Below are 18499 nucleotides of genomic sequence, written 5' to 3' on the forward strand. Positions count from 1 at the left end.
TCATTTGTCTTTTGCATCTACGCACAGCTTTTCCAAAGAGACCAGGATTCTGACAGCCCTGTAGCAACACCAGTCTTTACCTTCTTCTCTCTCGATTAGAAACAAGTTAAGCTCAGCCTGAACTGTTCTCTGCAGAAGCTCCTTGCCACTCCAGAAGGGTTGCTAATAAGGTTAATAAAGGAATATATACTGTAAGCACCTGAAAAATCTGTGTTTATTCATTATTCTGCTACACTGACCCAAAGTCCTCTGAAATCAATAGATATTTTCCCTCTTAAAGTGACTGAATCCAGAAGTGTGATGGGAGGATGGAGACTGTTCACAAATATATAATTTGCTGTACTGTGTTGCTAAGATTCTGCAGTAGAAGTCTCTGTATTTTATTGAAGATAGTATTTCCAGGCATACTCAATTGCTCTGTCTACATGTAGATCTTCTTTTCTATCTTGACCTGCAAACCTCATCTGTTGAGACTCACCACTATCAGACAGCAAAAGAGACAGCTTCAAAAGCAGCAGAGAAAGCTATTCCAAAGAAATGTAGTGAGAGAAAATCATTTTGCACTTCCATCCTATGCACAACTGCACTACCATGACACAAGCTCTCAAGTAGCGTGTAATTCCTCTCTTTTGCTAAAATATTGACAGTGATATTGTGCTTCAATTTTCTAACTTATTTCTCACTTTGCATAGAGAGATACTTACTCTAAGAAAAGATATTTTAAAAATATTCATCTTTGCATGCCTCTCCAGATCCCACATCCTTCCTTGCTATACAGGATAATAGCAAGATGTTCAAGCTCTTGAGTCCTGGCATTGATTTTTCAGCTTAATATGGATCTATATTGTGAATGAAAATAATTTCAGATGGCCCTCAGTTTCTTATAATTTAAAAAAGAAAGTAGCACTTGATTTCCTCCTTCACTTGTTTACAAAATAGAGAACCAAACTGATACACATAATGTGTCCAGCCAATAATTTCTAGAAGAATAGGATTCTGATCTCAGCTACTTCCCAATCAGGCAGAAATAATGATGAGTGCTTTGCCTTCCTTTTGCAGCCAGAGCAGTCCATAAAGTTTTGTGGTTTCCTGTGTTGATTCTGTATCTAAATTTGTGGTTGGGTGGACCTCAGTGAGGTAGATGAAAATGTCATTGTCATAAGAGAATGACAACAGACAAACCAAACTGAACCAAAATGTACCGAAACTAAGTCAAGATGGAAGAGTCAAGCTGTTGATGTTTGCTAGAGGCACTATATAGATAAAACTGGGAAACAGAGTAGAGGATTCTATTTCTTTCTTAGTGATAAAATAGATGGAGTAAATTATTGATGACATCATGGATGGCAGTAAAAACATAAAGGCAACATTAAAGACACGATTCTCACCTATTGTGCCATTTGCTGTATACAGGTACACAGCAACAACAACAAAAAACAACCAGAACAATTCCTGTTTTGATTCAGTTATGATCTTAATAAACACAGCAGACAAAAGAAGATGTCCTTATTTTCCAGCTGAGTAACTGAGACACAAAGAGACAATTATTCACCCCAGATCACACAGGGGCTTAAGGCAGAGTAAGGCAATTAATTCAGCATTTCACAAGATCAATCCAATTCCTTAATGTGAAGACTTTTATACTAGACTGCTTATACATACTACATGTTATTTTGCTAGATGCAATTCTCTGACTGTCATGTAAGATAAATATGGGCTGCGACAATGTGTAAGTTCTCTGGAAGCAAAAATTTAGTTTAAAAGTAAATGATATTTAGCAACTGATATTTTATTTGGTAACTTGCTTGTATAACACATTCCTTAAGTACAATGAAACACTGTATTTTGCATTCAGTATAGTCTCAAATGGAGGTCACTGCAATATAAGACCTATGGCCTCACTGTATTGTTGCTTACTGTCCAATTTTGCCAAGCAATACATACAAAAAGAACAGGGCTTCTGATCACCTGAGTCAGAGGAAGGCAGATTAACTTGCTACAGAATAAATAAGGAAAACTGCAATATTATCCTCTTCGGGGAATACAGAGACCTCATTTTTTTCAGAGGAAAACATAAGTCTTTGGTTACAGTAACAGTTCAAATCTCATCAGTGACATCTGTGAAAGCATATGGGTCAGAGCAAATAGATCAGCCCTTCACATCTCAACGTGGCTGCTCTGCTCTCATGTAGACGGGTGTCTTTAAATGCTTTCCCAATCACCAGTATTGAACAGGGAACACACAAAGATATTTACAACAATTAAATAACAGAAAGACAAATAGTAAGTTGTCTCTAGCCATTATTGACTACCTGCATTGAAAATAGCTTGCATTAAATTACTATTAGTTTTCAGCATACGAGAAGCTCATTTTAGTGTCTATCAATTTGAAGAAAAAACTAGACAAATCCAACATGTTAACATGTCTAACAAGGTTTGTCAAAAACTACATTGATTCTGGGTGAGTGGATGTTGCTGGTATTTACCTAAGAAGATGCTCCTTAGGGAAACAGCACTTGAATGCACTCACCCAACCAGGCTTAGCAGAAAAGTTAATAGCATCTGATGAATTAGCTGCAGGAGCAGGGACCTAGCTTCTCATGTTGAGACGTGCTAATGTACAACTCTGCCAGGAAACCAGTGCAGCACTAAGGCCAAGCTGACCACAGAAAACACATGGTAAAACCAGTCCTACTTTCTGTTATCAGTTCACAAATTTGTTTACATTCAGAAAGAATTAACTCAGATAATACTGCAGTAATTTTGTGTGTGTGTGTGAGTATATTTGTAAACCACTATCTAGTTTGTATTGTAAACCACACATTACTAGTATTTCTGTTTGAGTTTCTTGTGCTTTAAAGTAATCCTGTTGAAAAAACAGATGCAAAATAAATTTCTTGGTGAGGAGCAAACAGTGCTCCTAATTCCATCATCTTCAGTTGTGATAAGACAATAATGGCAGAAGAAAATACACAGGAAGAAAAACTGTTCAGAAGGCAGTAAACTCAAGACTGGACTGGGAGAGAGCAAGTCATTCTTCAGCACATAAATCATGACTTTATGAGTGGAAACAGAAAGAATGGGTATAAAAGAATCCCTATGTCACATGTAGGGAACACTGCACTGACTGACTGCCTTCTGCACAGGGAATCTGCAAACAAGTATTTCTGACTGTCACAGATGTCCACATCCATGTTACCATTGCACAAGGGCAAAACAACATCCACACCAACAAAACCTGACAGATGTGAGTCTGCAGAAAAGTCCACGTAGACAAAGAAATACAATGATTTGCTAATTTTGCTTTTTCACTAAGCTAATATAACGATCATGATCATTATTGTAACTGGTTATGAAAATGCAAATTCCCTTTCACTTGATCCATTGAACTGGAAATAGTCAGAGAGCACAGATTTTTCAGCTGTGGCACTCCAATTCCGTCTATATTTCACAGCAGTAGTAAAGACTGAATATCTTGGTAGGTAATGCAACTCCTAGCTCATGGCAACCTAGCTGAGCTTTCTGAATCCGAAAAAGGATTTTTTTTTCTTATAAGACTATATTCACTGATAAACTACAAAACAAAATAACGACCACTTCCCTTATCTTGTCTAGAAAATCTCCACATTTTGACAAAAATGAATAAAGAAATCAAGGCCTATTAATTCAACTTTAAAACCCCCTAGAGAAGCAATTTCCTAAAAATTGCACTGATAAGAGAAACAAGTATTTCGATATCAGGTGAAATTCATTCAGTCCCATATTCTTGTTGACGCTCTCCAATCAGGCAGTTCCTACCAATGATTCATTCTAGTCAGTGGGCCTGTGCAGTCTGATGAATATCTCTGCTTTTCGAACTAATCCAGTCTGTAATGTCTGTTGCAAAGCCAAACAAAGCAAATGATGGTTCCTGCACTGGCTTTTGTCTTTTCCCCTTGGGTAATTTCACACATGACTACCTGAGTGGGCTGAGCTAACAGAGTAAAAGCCAAATTTCTCTCATTATCTTTTACATAACAAACAGGCATTTCCACTCAGTTTGATGAATTGATCTAGTTTGTTTTCACACTGTTTTCTATTTTCACCCCAAATACTGTTAACTATGAAGTTCACTGTGAAGTTCAATGAAGACCTCTGTGATCCAGTGCAGAAGTTGTCCTGTGGGATGCACACACTCTCCAGTCAGCAGGAGTACTGGTAGGATGAATGCTCAGAGCTATGAAGTTGCATAATATTTGTTTGCAAAGCTGGATGTTATAGATACGTTATTTTATTAATAGGACAGCTACATCAGGCTGGTTGTAGGCTGGGTCTGGAACACAAAACTTCCTGACTATTTTTCTTCTAGCCTGGACAGGAGATGTTTTTGTTTGCTCTTAATGGGAAGGAAGGGTTGCTCTGTTTGGGATTCCGTATTTGTCCATCTCTCTATCCGGACAATGATCTATTGGTTTAGCCTCAATTACTGTTCTCTGACTTTAGGACTAAGACCCAGTCTTTGATTACTGATTCCAGGTGAGAGCTATTGGCAGAATATTTCTTAGCACTACCTAGAATTTCCTAGGAGGAAATTATTTACTGTGAGGGTGGTGAGGCACTGGAACAGGCTGCCCAAAGAAGTTGCCTATGGCCCACCCCTGGAGGTGTTCAAGGCCAGGCTGGATGAGATACTGAAGAGACTGATCTAATGGGTGGCAACCCGCCCATTGGAGGGGGTTTGGAACTGACTGGGCTTTAAGGTCCATTTCAATCCAAGCTATTCCTTGATTCTTTGATTTTAGGATCTCTGTCATATAAGAAATTGGATCTACTACTCCAGTTTTGTAAAAACCACATAGCACCCAACACAAAGGTGTTGGTCACCCATTTAAGCCATTATATGTATGGCCCGATCCCTCAGGTCTTTTAAACTACAGGTCCCTAGAGGGGCAGAAAACAACTAGGTAAGTTTTAGCATGTATTCTCTATTCTCCAACTGCAGAAGACTGAATGTCTGAATAGAGGTGTTTGATATCCTGATGAGAAAGTTAACAAGAAGTGCTGGCTACCGTCACAGTTTAATGACTTCCAGCTATTCTGAGGCAAACTGTGAGGATAGAGTCAAAAGTGATGAGTTACGGCCCAGTCTTGCTCTTTGAACTCAATTGTGATGCAAAGTGAAATTTGTAGCTAGTTCATCCACATCTTTTTTCCTTTTCTGTCCAATGAGAAGGTTTGCACTGGATGAAGGATGTTTGAGCTGCAGGGCATATGTCTCAATCCATCATTGTTGCCCATCGCAGCCATAATCCAAAGCAAAAGGCATCAGATTCAATTCAACAACATTGAAAACCTGACATCAGCATCTAATATTTAATCACATCTAATATTAACATCACTGCTAATTGGTCAAAGAAAGAAAAGAAGCCTAAGAAAGTTTAGCCCCTGCCATTTCAAACATGAGAAAAAAAGCCAAAAATCCTCTATTCCTGCTGCCTGCTTGCATTCTCAATTTGCTACAATAGAGATGAAATATTGTCTGTAACTGTTGGCTAATCAAGCCCCGCTTATACTTAATCACAAATGTTGCGTACAAATTGTAATGTGAAGCAATCATACAATGTACTCTCTGCATTTTACACTGGATTCCCAAAGATCTGGCCTTTGTTCTTGTCTGTTTTAATGGAGATAAAATATAGCGGTTTGTGCCTCTGTTGTACAGAGCAGCAACCTCCTTTCTCTCATCTGCTATTTATTGGTGGACACCATTAAGAATGTGCTGAGTGGAAAATACCTAAAGATTCTAGTGAGCAATTAAAAAATGTATTGGAATGGAAATATTTCCTTAACTTTGTATAATTCTTTTTTTCTTTCTGTATAAGGATTGTCAGGATTGTGTGCATCTCACCATCAGGGGCATCTGGCTGCCTGTGCTTGAGGCCAGCATCCAGCCATGACAGGCCTCAGCAGAGGCCTGGCACCATCCCTGGGAGCTGCTGAAGAGATCTTTCTCTTGGTCATCACAGCTGCACCCCTCATCAGCCACATGTTTGTTTTGCACATATGTGCATAATTTCATACTTTGCAAATGGTATTATCAGAAAAACTTTACATCAGACTGCCTTTTCTAAATATGTGCATGCTAGGGCAAAGCACTTGCCTGAAACAGCTTATTTTACTTTAATGGATACTGGGGGAAGTGGAAATGCTCCCTTCTCTTCTGCTTCCCTTTGTTGCCTCTACCATCAGACTGGAGAAAAACAAACCCGTGTTCAGTATCCCTGCCACACCAGCAGTCTGTCTAATTAAAAAGCATCAAGGCACAACGAGTCCTGCAATCTGTTTTAATCCTCTCCTATCTAGGTAGGAAAGTGTTTTTTATGTGAAGTTAAACACTTACATTACACTGCTCTAATTTCCTGTCTGCATTTTCATTGTGGTGCCTCATTTCTGGTTATTTTCTATCTATCTTTTGGCAAGAATATTTTAAGATAAGCTGTGGGCAGGGAGAAACCTACACTTAAAAGAATAGAGAGGTCCACATAAAGATGAGTTTACTCTCTTCACTCCATGTGAATAACAGGTCATCAGACCATGACAAATATAATCAGCCTATGAAGAAAAACAGTGGTGAAACACTTAACCTTTTAACTGTTGTCCTTAATGTAAAAAGGAAGACCACAAAAGAAATACTTACAAAAACAAAAGCAGTTCTTGCTCTCTACCTCTCAATACTTTTTGCTGGCTTGTTTTATTGTCATGTGTCTTTCTGGTTTTGTGTATAAGCATTTAATACAGCAGAAGCTGTCTGCTGAACTTGATTCTGTACTACTGTATATGTGGCTGTGTTTAAAACCAAGGTTACAATTCATTCAACTTGGATTCTCTGTTTATATTATTCTGCTGAATCTATTAATTTATTTGTGTGGTCATGCTCTTCCAGAATGGCATTCTTTTATCTCAGTTATACAAATTGGGTGAGATCCTGCCGTGAGAAACAAGGAATATGCAGCTGCATTTGCCTTTATCACAAGTGACTATGTAGGCTATCTGAAGAGAGTGTGATGCTGCTATTTCTCATCAAGGTGCTGCATGGTCTGCTGTGTTTGCTGCAGGCGATGCAAGGCAAAACCTAAGGAGTAACAAAAGCTTTTAACAGTCAACTCACCAGACAGGCATACCAGGGAAATCAGAACAGAAAGCATATCCTAAGCCATTGAATTCAGTCCTTCATTGCTTTGTGCAGCCAGATCATACATTCAAATTGACAAATATGCCCTGTCCTCTTTCAAGCACTGTTAGGGCTTTTGTCCTGCCATTTAATGTTTGAAGTCTATTCTTGAATCTCCCTGCTAACATAGACAAAAATCCCTCTGATTTCTATTCTAAACTTATACCTTCTCAGTTTCTACTCATACGTTCTTATGTCAGCGCTGGCCTTTAGCTCAAACAATGCTGATCTCCTCCCTGTTTATTTATAGACTAATTTTCATATTTATAGACTAAATTTCATATTCCCTCTCAGTTTGACAGAGGCCGCAGATACGCCACATATAACTGATGTTTTTTTTTTTAAGATTGGGGCAAATACAGTATTTTTTAGAGGATGTATGCTTACTCTGACAAGGTTTTGGAGAACACAAGAAAAAAAGGTCTGTTAACCCTCTTGGGCTGATCAAAAATTTCCATATATACAGTGAGCAAAGTGCTGTCCTAAGACAATAAGATATTCTACAGCATTTCTCCATTGTTACTAGAAATACCTAGACAAATGCATTTGGAAGCAATGATACCACAGTTGTGTTTGAACTCCTCCCATCTGCTATCACAGATGTTACCTAACACTTTGGGCTTCATTGCATTCCTCAGTGTCATTCAGCTCTTGTTGCATGATATTTCAATACTTCCTTCTACTGAAGGTGCCAAAGCTATTGCTACATCCAACATAAGTCCAGTCCTCAAACACACTCTTTGGAAACTTCAAGAGCAAGTTCCTTCCAGCAAACTGTTCCTCTTGGCATGTTCTCTTGTCCTTCATCCTCTCTACCTGGTATCTTACATACCAATTTTATAGTGCTAATCCTGTACTTAAATGATACTTTTATACACTGCACCACAGAAAAGTCTTACAGATTGGATCTACCATTTGTCTTTTGTATCTGAGAATCTATTAAGTTATGAGACAGATAAGGTTTAAAGTGTTATGGTTTATCTTTTGTGAAACTGGTTGCATTTTAACCAGCTTTTCATTTATCTTCACGTCCCTAATAATTTTTCCCTGGTGTCTACTTCTCATTTTGGTTTATTGCCCACTTCGTAGATAATTCTTCCATCTATATACCCTAACTTGGAAGTTCTCAGATCATTGTGTTCTCTTTCTACTTCCAATGTCTTCTTATTTCTATTAATCGTTGTGCATTATCATTACGTTTAACTCTCATCCTTACTGAATGTGACAGAAGGTTTCCATTTAGTTTTCATCTCTGCTGTCTCTGCACAGTGAAATGATTTATTCTCTCCATAGACAAGAACAGCTTTTTACTATTAGTTTAACTTCTTTATTGTGAAGTTTGGTTTATCTTTTATAGCAGTCATAATTTACTCCCTTTCCTTTTTACCTGTACTTTATTAGTGTGCTTTTTCTCCATATCTAACATTTTTAAAGACATTTTTTGTCCAGTTACATCAAATAGATGTCAAAAACAAGACTTGAAAACTTCCTAACAGTGACTGAAATACCGCTTGGATTGAAAGTACGTATCAGTGAATGTTAGTCTATTGGCCAATTCCTTTCTTTTAGTAGGAAAGTTTGAAAATTCAAACCTATCTGTCTGCAGCATTCACTGATTTGGCTGGAAGGAGGCACAACTGGACCAAGCACTTCATCCACTTAATCAAAATGCCTTTTTTTTTTTTTTCTCCACTCATTAAATTTCTTGCCACATTGTCAGAATCTACTTAGGACACAAGCAGGTCTCCTTTGTACCACCTGGTTTGGGTAGTAATCAGATTATTAAACCTTGCAAACCCTTCTATCTGGTTATTCTAAGTTCATTTATTTGCTTATTCCACGCTTTTCTTCCCAGTGACAATTGGACAATGTGAATATGCAGACATCATCCTCAACTTCCTATTTTCTTTCCTAGTCACTTTTGGAAACAAGAAATTATTCAATTCCACAAGAAATCTCAAACAGTACAATACAGGTATTTGCATTTAACTCTTACCCTTCACTTTCAAAGATCATTCTGTCTCTGTCTTTAAAAAAATTCCAGCCTTTGTCTCTATGTATTAAGTGGAAATAACACTCCATTAATAAAATCATAACTTGAAAATCTTTCCATTTTTTTGGTAACTGAAACATAATTAAGCTTTTGAATATTACTGCTGATTTGCCAGTTCATGACTTTTTTTCAGCTGTCTCTTCGTGGCTGCAAATTCTTGCTGAGGTGGCTATGTAACCTGACACTTTCATTGTATTTGTCTTCAAAGTGTGCTTGACTTGGGAAAAGCTGAGATTCTCATTTAATTTGATTTTTATTTCTTTTCTCCACAACTATGCCTAAGCCTCTTGAGCTTTTTTTTTTTAATTGTATTTATTGAACTTTTGTTCAATGGTGGTTTTGGTCAGATCCAGCACATTTAATAGGATGTCTTTGTTATATCTTTCTGTCTTCACTTTTTATTATGATAAAGCATAGGATGATGATATTAAAAAAAAAAAGGTTAGAGAATGCGTGTGAGGTTGTGATTTAACCTCAGCAGGTAGCTCAATATCACACAGCTGCTCACTCACTGCCCCTAGCTGGAATGGAGGAGAGAACTGGAAAGGTAAGAGTGCAAGAATCTTTGGGTTGAGATGAAGACAGTTTACCAGACAAAAAAAAAAAAAAAAAAAAAGCCAGGTGTAAGCAAAGCAAAACAAGGAATTGATTCCCTGCTTCCCATCGGCAGGCAACCACTTCAAGGAAAACAGGGCTCATAATGTGCAATGTTTTATTGGGAAGAAAAATGCCATCACACCAAACATCCACTCTCAACCTTTACCTAAGCTATTATTATTGTGCACATGTCATGGGGTACGGAACATCCCTTTGGTCAGTCAGCTGTCCTGGTTCTGTCTCCTTGTGCACCCCAGTACCTTGCTGGAAGGGCAGAACAGGGAAGTCCCTGGGTCTGTGCAGCACTGCTCAGAAGAAGCTTAAAAACCCACGTTTTCCCCAATAGTGCAAACCACAGCATCATACAAGCCTCTACAAAGAAAATTAACTTTTTTCCAGCCAAAACCATGGCAGTAGTTCATACAGGTGTTTTTGCTAGAATATTTTTTTGTCTTGGGTAATTCATTCAGACCCCATTCTCGTTTTCTGTTATGCATTTGTATTATTCCCCCATATTCTATTTCTCAGTCTATGCTCATTAACACCTTCAAAACTCACATGGTTTTATTGATGATTTGCTATGCAAAAGTTAATTATTTCCAATAGCAATTATTTCCAATAAAGATTTCCGCTAATAAGTCTGCTCTTTCATGCTCAGAAATTATGAGCACTTCACCTTTACTTTCCACATGACTCATCACTACTTTTTCCAAAGCACTATCCATTTCATTTAGGATGTTAGAATTAATCTTCATAATGTAATTGTTGGTATATCTAAGATATCTCTGAACAACGTTTTTCATCTTTTGAAAGTCAAAACTAAGTCAAAGCAATCTGAGGTAACAGTTACTTGGCTAAAAGTTCTCAAAGCCCACTGTTTTTGCACTTGGCTTCTTGCATTTCTTCAAGTTAACAATGCCAGTATCTATTTATTAACTCCCAACGAAAATGAGGATGGATATTAAACTGCAAAACATATTGTTGCATGTCCCACTAGTGTAACTCTGTTGCTTTCCTCCAGCTGCTGTAGTGCTCTTATGCCTGAAGTGTTGCTTAGCATGGGAGCAGACGGGGATAGAAAAGACTGGCGGGATTCTCTTGTGATTGCTGATAGTTGCAACTTCAAATTACAAAATGTAAAAGTGTTTCAATTACACTCAGGCCCCAGTTCTCTTAAGTATTTCTTTCAGTGCCAACAAAGCACTGAAGATATGGGGGTGAAAGACTCAGTACTCTGCAAGTTGTTGACCCAGAACCCATGATGAGTGACAGGAACTGCCTTCTTCAAGCAGCTGAAGTATCTTTCTGTTTACTAATGCTCAACTCACTCTCCAAAGACAATTCTCGGAATTCTTGTTCAAGGCAACTAAGATGGACTATTTCATTATTGTAATTGAAAGCAGTATCAACCATAAGTGTGAGACTTTATAAATATCAGTGCTGTAAACTGACTATCCCATTCTTCCTATAAAAACTCTTTGTATTAAAAATTGGAGGAAATAAATAGGTTTCATGCTAGGACTTAAAAACTTAGGTATTTTTTGTTTGAAAAATAACAACTTCACATTGTAAGGTAAGTAAATCACTTTCCCAGTGCCTTATAGGTCAGAGTACCTTAACAGCTCATTGCAAGCAAGCCTGACAATCAATTTCAGTAGATTGCAGAGATATACTGGCTATTTTCCTTCTCTGGGAACTGTCTGTGGATAGGTTGTTTTTAGATATTTATTTACTATATTTAACACTTAAACTCTGCTTTCATTTAATCTATTTTGAGTAGTCAATATCCATTAGGCATTTTCCTATCCAATCTTACCAAAGCAGAACTCAGCCACATAGTAATGTTTGTTTTTGTTTTTTTTTTTCTCCCTGACTGGCTGGATTGTAAAGTATAAACTATTTCCTACTTCATTCTGAAATTTGCACTATTTAAGTTGTGCCTTAAAACTTGCCTTAAAACTTTTATACAAAGAAAATGTACTGGTTTACCTTCCAAATGCAGGTACTAAGAAAGATGTGAACGCATCGAACTGAGATGTTCTTTCAACACTGCAAACAAATCTTTTAACATTTTAATACCTAAGGTATGTGGGGACATGTGATACTAAATATTTAGGAAAGGATATAAAATATTTTATTCAAATGTTACACACAGTGAGAGCAAGGGTGAAGAAAATGAATGAAAATGGAAGAATCATTATGGCCATTTAACCACTGAAAAAAGAAATGTAGAAACCACTGCAGCTATTGAATCTATCAGAACATAACTTTGCAAAAAGAAGAAAATCCCTGTTAATGACGCGGTGTTTTCAGAACACTGCCATAGCTGTGCTGTTGTTAAGCACCTGCAGTCAGATTGTGCAATATCTTCATAGAAGTAATTTCACTTTCCAGCTTTTACTCCCCTGTGTCATTTTAATTCTGAGGTTTTTTATTTCATGCTATCCTCTACACTCAAAGAGTAAGCTGACGTTACCCTGTTACCCTTTATATCTATATAGACATACGAGTGTGACTAAAGATACTCCTTACATCCTTCTGCCTTGAGGTAGCTATTCAAGTACGGATGCCGAGTTTTCCTACCAGAACTACTTTATACATTATTGCAATTTGGAGGAGGGAATCCAGAAAGACAAATGAATTTCAACACTGAAGAAGTAGCTTCTAAAATGCCACTTAAATGAAAGACATACACGCAGTATAACCTTACAGGACCTGAACAAACATTACCAATGTCACAAACAACTGCTTGATAATGTGATTTCTCCTCATCAAAAGCTCAGAAGCCCTCAGCACAATAAAAGCCCAGTGAAATTAAATTCCATTCAAACAGAGGATTTATGGGTCACACAGATGGCACATCTGATTTAATTGCGGACAATATCCTGAAGTATGTGACTGAGGAAGAACTGGTGTTAAAGCTAGTCACTTGGCCTCCAATGCCTGCTCTGATTGAAATAATGATGCATCACTAACAACACCACTGTCGTAGTTTAAAATATGCAGGTGTCAATCCCTGAACAAGAGCAAGCAAAAGAAAGGCTCTTACTGACTTCAGTTTATACTTGCAGATGAGTTTAAAAAGACTGAGAACGCCATTGGATGTATTTTCTCAGCTCTGTCAGTTGATTTGGAAAAATATCTCACATGTTTATGGTAAAAGTAAAATCACACCAAGTGAAAACCAAACTAATAAACAATTATTACCCAAACCACACTACTTCTACCTCCTGCTCCCAAACAACTCACATCATAATAAAAGACAGGACTGCTGGAAAGCATTGTAATGTCCTATACAGTTTCTTTAAAAGAAGATTTTCTTTACAATAATTATTTATGCAGACAACTACCTTCTTCTTTCATGCTGAAATGGAGCATATGGAGTTAAAACAAAGCGTGGTCTTTATCTCCACAGCCATTAAGCTGTGAAGTGTTTTTAAGAACATTCTTTGAGTGATAAACTTTCCTTATTTAGGAAAGTGAATTAAAGGTCACTGAGGTCAGCAGGAAACTTCATACTGGATTCAGTGATCTTGGATCAGGATAGTAGAGTAGATATTCATAAAAGAAGCTCCCAATTAGGAAGTAAGGGCTTCCTCCTACTTCTCCCTTATTTCCAGTAAGGGCTGAATTCTCAGGGAAGTCTATGTAATTCCACAATTCATGGCTGCTTAGGATCCATAGAGGAAAAAATGAAATTGATATACAGTGCCCAACTTATACCCCCTCTTCTCTATTATGATAAAAACCACTTTTCCTTACAGCTTGTTTCCAGATGCAATGGGAAGGTTGTCACCTGTTCCCTTCCACTGAGGAAGCACTGCTTTTAGAACTGGCATTAAAAAGCCATTCCTAGATGCATCAATAAACAAATTTTCAACCAGCACCACTTCAGATTTCTAGTGCTGTAAGGTTTTGAGTATCATGTTTAATTGTGTAGCTGAATTCTTTGACACTGTCACTGTTCATGAGATAAATGACCTTATTATGAAATACATGTCTTTTTGTGTTTTGTTTTGTTTTTTTCATTTGGAAATTATTACTATATGCAGAAATTATGATATTATTTATTTATTTATTTATAGCTAAATCTTAGATAAATAATGAACGATTTTGCCAAGGCAGAATACAGCTGATGCTGCCCAGATTGCTAGGTAATGATAAAATACAGTGTGACTGGACTTGCTAGCACACAGCATAATCAGTATGCATGCTCTAGTTGGTGGAAAACATAAAATGAGCTGCTTAGATCGTTTAATGAGAATGCAAATTGCTTAGAATGACTAAAGCACAACATAAGCTTGCAAATGAAAACAATGAACTCTAAAATTTCACATTAAAATAAAGCCAAGGCTGAGGATAAAATGCAAAAATTAACATATTCTAAGCTGAAAAATAACAGATACATTAAGGCTCCAAACCCTTAAAGCTGTAGAGTTAGCTCTGAATTTACCAATAGCACTGGTATCAGCGCATTGCCAAACAACAAAGGCTATTTCAGCTTCTTGTCAAAGCAAGGGCTGTTCTGCTACTCAGAATTTTACATTTCCTTCACGCTATGAGTAGACACCCTCATACACAGCATATCTCACACTGCATCCTCCCGTTTGGTTTCAAAGAGGTTTACTATCAAACATACATATTTACTATAAGCACAAGTGAAACCCAGCCAGCAAAACAGACCCTAGGCTCTGCTGCACATGTTCATTCCACACACTGGGAGGGCACTGGACAGTTCTCCTGCCTGTGCTTGGTGGGAATGAGTCTTATGCAGGCTGACTTCAGTATTGCTGGAACCACTGATTTTCATAGAGACCAAGAAATGAAGAAAATGAGATTGGAAGACATGAAATGAAGATGGATGCTGTGATAGTATAGGATGAAATAATAATAACAACAATACCTTCGTTTTTGGGCCCTGAGTGCCTTTGTTTTTCAAAGCAGGAGATCATTTAATTGTGCTTAAGAAGAAGGTGAAATGAGAAGAGACAGCTAGAGAAGTTTTGAACATTAAAACTGCATAAAATGCATAACTATGGTGAGAATAACAACAACAAAAAGGGATTGAAGATGAGGAATTGTTTAACTCTACTCTGTTAGTCAATATTCATCCACTAAATTAGCCAAATATCTTCTCCTATCCAGTGGAATATTTGGACTCAGTTTCTGATTAAAAAAAAGCTCTAAGAACTGAGCTTTAATTTGGGGCTGCAGATAACCATAAGAATGAGTCACTACAATCTGGTTAGTACCTAAGTTGAAAGCCAGAAATCATTATGTTTAAATACAATAGCTTCTAGAACAAATAACATATTGAATGCTGAACTTATAACCAGAGCTGTGTCATGGCCTCCACAGGCCAGAGAACTGCTCAGTACAATACAAAGATACTGGCATACAGGATAAAGGATATAAATGCCAGCTGTCCTGTATGTGATGATGTTGCAAGTCTGTATAATGTAAGATAAAACAAAATGCTAACAAATCAAAATACTTCAAATGCAATCTCCTCAGTTTGGTTTCAAAGGCTCCAAAGCCCACTTAAACTAATTTCCTGTGTTTTCCATAGATTTTCATAGATTTACTGCTACAGGTACAATAAACCTGTTCAGTGATAAAAGTAGCAGCACAGGGAATAACTGTAACTGTTTCTGATAAGCCTCATAAAATTATATTCTGCAAGGGGCACTAAACCACTCAGTTGCTCCTAATTCAGCATCAAACCTTTTGCTTTCTAGTGAAGTGGGACTTTGTGCGCTGGTCAGCACAGCAATCAGAAGAAGGAGCTCTGCATTTGAAGGCAACATACAGCTGGGCTGGGAATTAAACAGTTTTTTTGAAGGTAGAGAACTAGCAAGAGTACACAGTTTTAGGAAGTGAACAAGTTTGGATGGTTTAATTTTAACATATGAGACTTTGTTATTGAGTGCACATCACATAAAATGATAACTGATAGGAAATCAGAAAGAAAAGGAAGAGATGATTTGTTTAAGGATAAAAACACAGTAACTAAAGAAGCTATCAGATTATTAAGTGGAGTTTTTACTCTAGATGCTCTCTTAATATAGACTCCATTTTTAACTTTCCTCTGCAATATGAGTTTGAAGGGCATGAAAGGAGACACTGATACTACATTTCAGGTAAAGGTCCCTCTGTCAAGTTCTAACAAAGGTCTTCTCCTTATCAGCACGTCAGCTAGGGAGAACAAGGGAGACACGTGAGTTATACAGATTAAACACAAATGAAGAACAAAGCGTATACACCAGTTATACAGATTACATACAAATAACCAATAAAAAGCACGACTGGAAAAGTACATAAAATGTTAATATTTATGGACTAATGTTTCCTGAAGAATATGAGAGACAAGAGCATTTCACAAAGAGATGATGATGCAGGGCCCCACCTGCCTCATGACTGGAAGAGACTAACTCAAGAAGGATGAATTTTCTCTGGATATGAGAAGAGAGGAACAGATGGCCCAAACTACAAGGAAATAATGAAACACTATTGCTTGATTTGACTAGAGAATTAGGGGCTGAGAGATTATATTACTGTTCTCTGCTGATCTACCAGTGTAAAAATGTGAAGGAGATGGAGGTATTCTTCATGCAAAGGATATTCCTGGCCCAAACCATAAGTGGACTTTTACTGTTGCAAAATTGACTCTTTTCTTTGGTCATGTTTGAGCAAAGCTGAGCAGAAGATCACCATCAAACATACTGCTGTTCAAGCCTTTCCCTCTAAAAGACTGATTTGGTTAGAACACAACCGCTACTACTTTCAGAATTAAATTTGTCTGTCCTCTTTAGTGTAGTGTAAACCCCTTTCATAGAAATACTTGACTAAAATCACCTATTTTATCATGATTATAAAATACTATTAGTAGGGGCTTATATTTCTCAGCAAATACCTAATTTGAATATTCTGGCTTTAATGTATGGAGCAATACCAAATCACCAGGAAGCAGATCTGTAAAGCAGCAGAGAACATTTGTGTTTCAGTTTCTATATTTTCAGTTTTTATATTTGCCTGAAGAAAATAAGAAGCAATGAAGAAAAATAATTTTGTTTGGAACTGCAAAGGTTTGAATTTTCTCTGCCTCTTTCAAATTCACGCAGGTACCATTAGTGTCACAAAATATGATTTGGCTTGATAAAGTAACCAGTACTTTTAGGCTTCCATTTACCTCACAATTACACTGGCCACCATTTTAGCTAACAAGTAACCTCCCTCTTACACTCAAATGAGATAGATAGTATGAAGCAGTTGCCTTCAGCATCCTATTGCCACTTTCATATGGTGGCCGCTGTAGAGCTGCTTGTTAATAATGCAGCACAGTTTCTCGCAAATGGAGACCAAATGTGTGGTTGTACAAAACAACCTTTTAAATATTAGAGGAACTGAGAGATAAGAGTTTAACTTCAACACAAATCTGTTGCACATTTTGACATTTTAATGCTAACAGGCAAGATGCTGACTTGGCTGGCAAGAAAAGTGTAATTCATGGACAGTTATGAGTCATAATTTCAGAATCACCATGAGATGAAACAAAGCCTCTGTACCTCGAGTGATTTAACAGCTCATCCCAATTTAGCGCTGCCTGCAAACTTACTTAGTATACGTTTGAATTCTGCATCCAAATCATTTGTGAAAACATTAAAGGGAATGGTTCTAAAATGAATCTCTGTGGAACTCTATTACTGACTGGCCACCAGCCTGATGTAACACCATTTACTTCAGGCTACTGAGCCTGACACATCAGCCAACTGTATGATATATTTGCCTAGCTGTATGCTGAAGATTTTGTCCAGAAGGATACTATGAGGGACAGTAGAATCACAGAATCATGGATTTAGTTCAACCCCACTGTCATGGGCTGGGACATTTTCCATTAGACAGGCTGTGTAAAGCCCCATCCAACTTGGCCTTGAACATTTCCAGTAATGGGGCATCCACAACTTTCCTGTGCAACCTGTTCCAAAGCCTCACCACTCTGATAGTAAATAATTTCTTCCTAAAGTCTAATCTAAACCTACCCTCTCAGTTTAAAGCCATTATCTCCTGTCCTATCAATACAGGATCTTGAAAAAAGTCCCTCTCCAACTTTCTTGTAGGTCCCACTTAAGTACTGAAAGGCCGCTATGAAGACTCCTCCACGCTGAATGGTAAAAGCTCTTCAGCTTACCTTCATTGTTCTGCACTGCTATTTGTACAGGCATACAGCTATTACACAAATACACCTCTCATTTTCACATACCTTGTAGTGGAAGAGGAATAATCCACAGAAAAGGCTGTACAGGTCAGCTGTGAGTAGGGAGAGGTTGACAGCAGTAGCACTGGTTTTCTTTATGACCACTGGCATGAAGCTGTAGAGGCCAAACATACAGGCACTAAAGCCGACATACAACAAGCCTGCAGAAGAGAGACAAGACGAGTGACCTTTCACAGCCTGCAGAAATGACTAATGCTAGAAGGAAGAAGGATTCATTTATACAGAAGAATACTTTTTCCAAAAAAATACGGATTCAGATTATTAAAATGCATATATGTATGTGTGTATTTGTAAACTAGGAGCATTATTTTAAATATGTATAAAACCCAGTGAAAGCCTCATCTGGGCAACTGGACATTTGGTA

The 18499-nt window shown here is 37.5% G+C and overlaps 1 protein-coding gene across 1 annotated transcript in view; it reads right to left on the reverse strand.

Moving 5' to 3' along the window:
- The window catches only part of SLC35F1 (solute carrier family 35 member F1), a 217680-nt gene that overhangs the window by 4100 nt on the left and 195081 nt on the right, over positions 1-18499 (reverse strand). Inside the window, exon 7 of the mRNA XM_015858777.3 lies at positions 18121-18275. Within this exon, the coding sequence (XP_015714263.2) occupies positions 18121-18275 (155 nt within the window). The remainder of the gene's footprint in view (positions 1-18120; positions 18276-18499) is intronic.

The sequence above is a fragment of the Coturnix japonica genome, chromosome 3 (genome assembly GCF_054131305.1).
Source record: "Coturnix japonica strain WE chromosome 3, WE-NBRP24, whole genome shotgun sequence".
Lineage (NCBI taxonomy): Eukaryota > Metazoa > Chordata > Aves > Galliformes > Phasianidae > Coturnix > Coturnix japonica.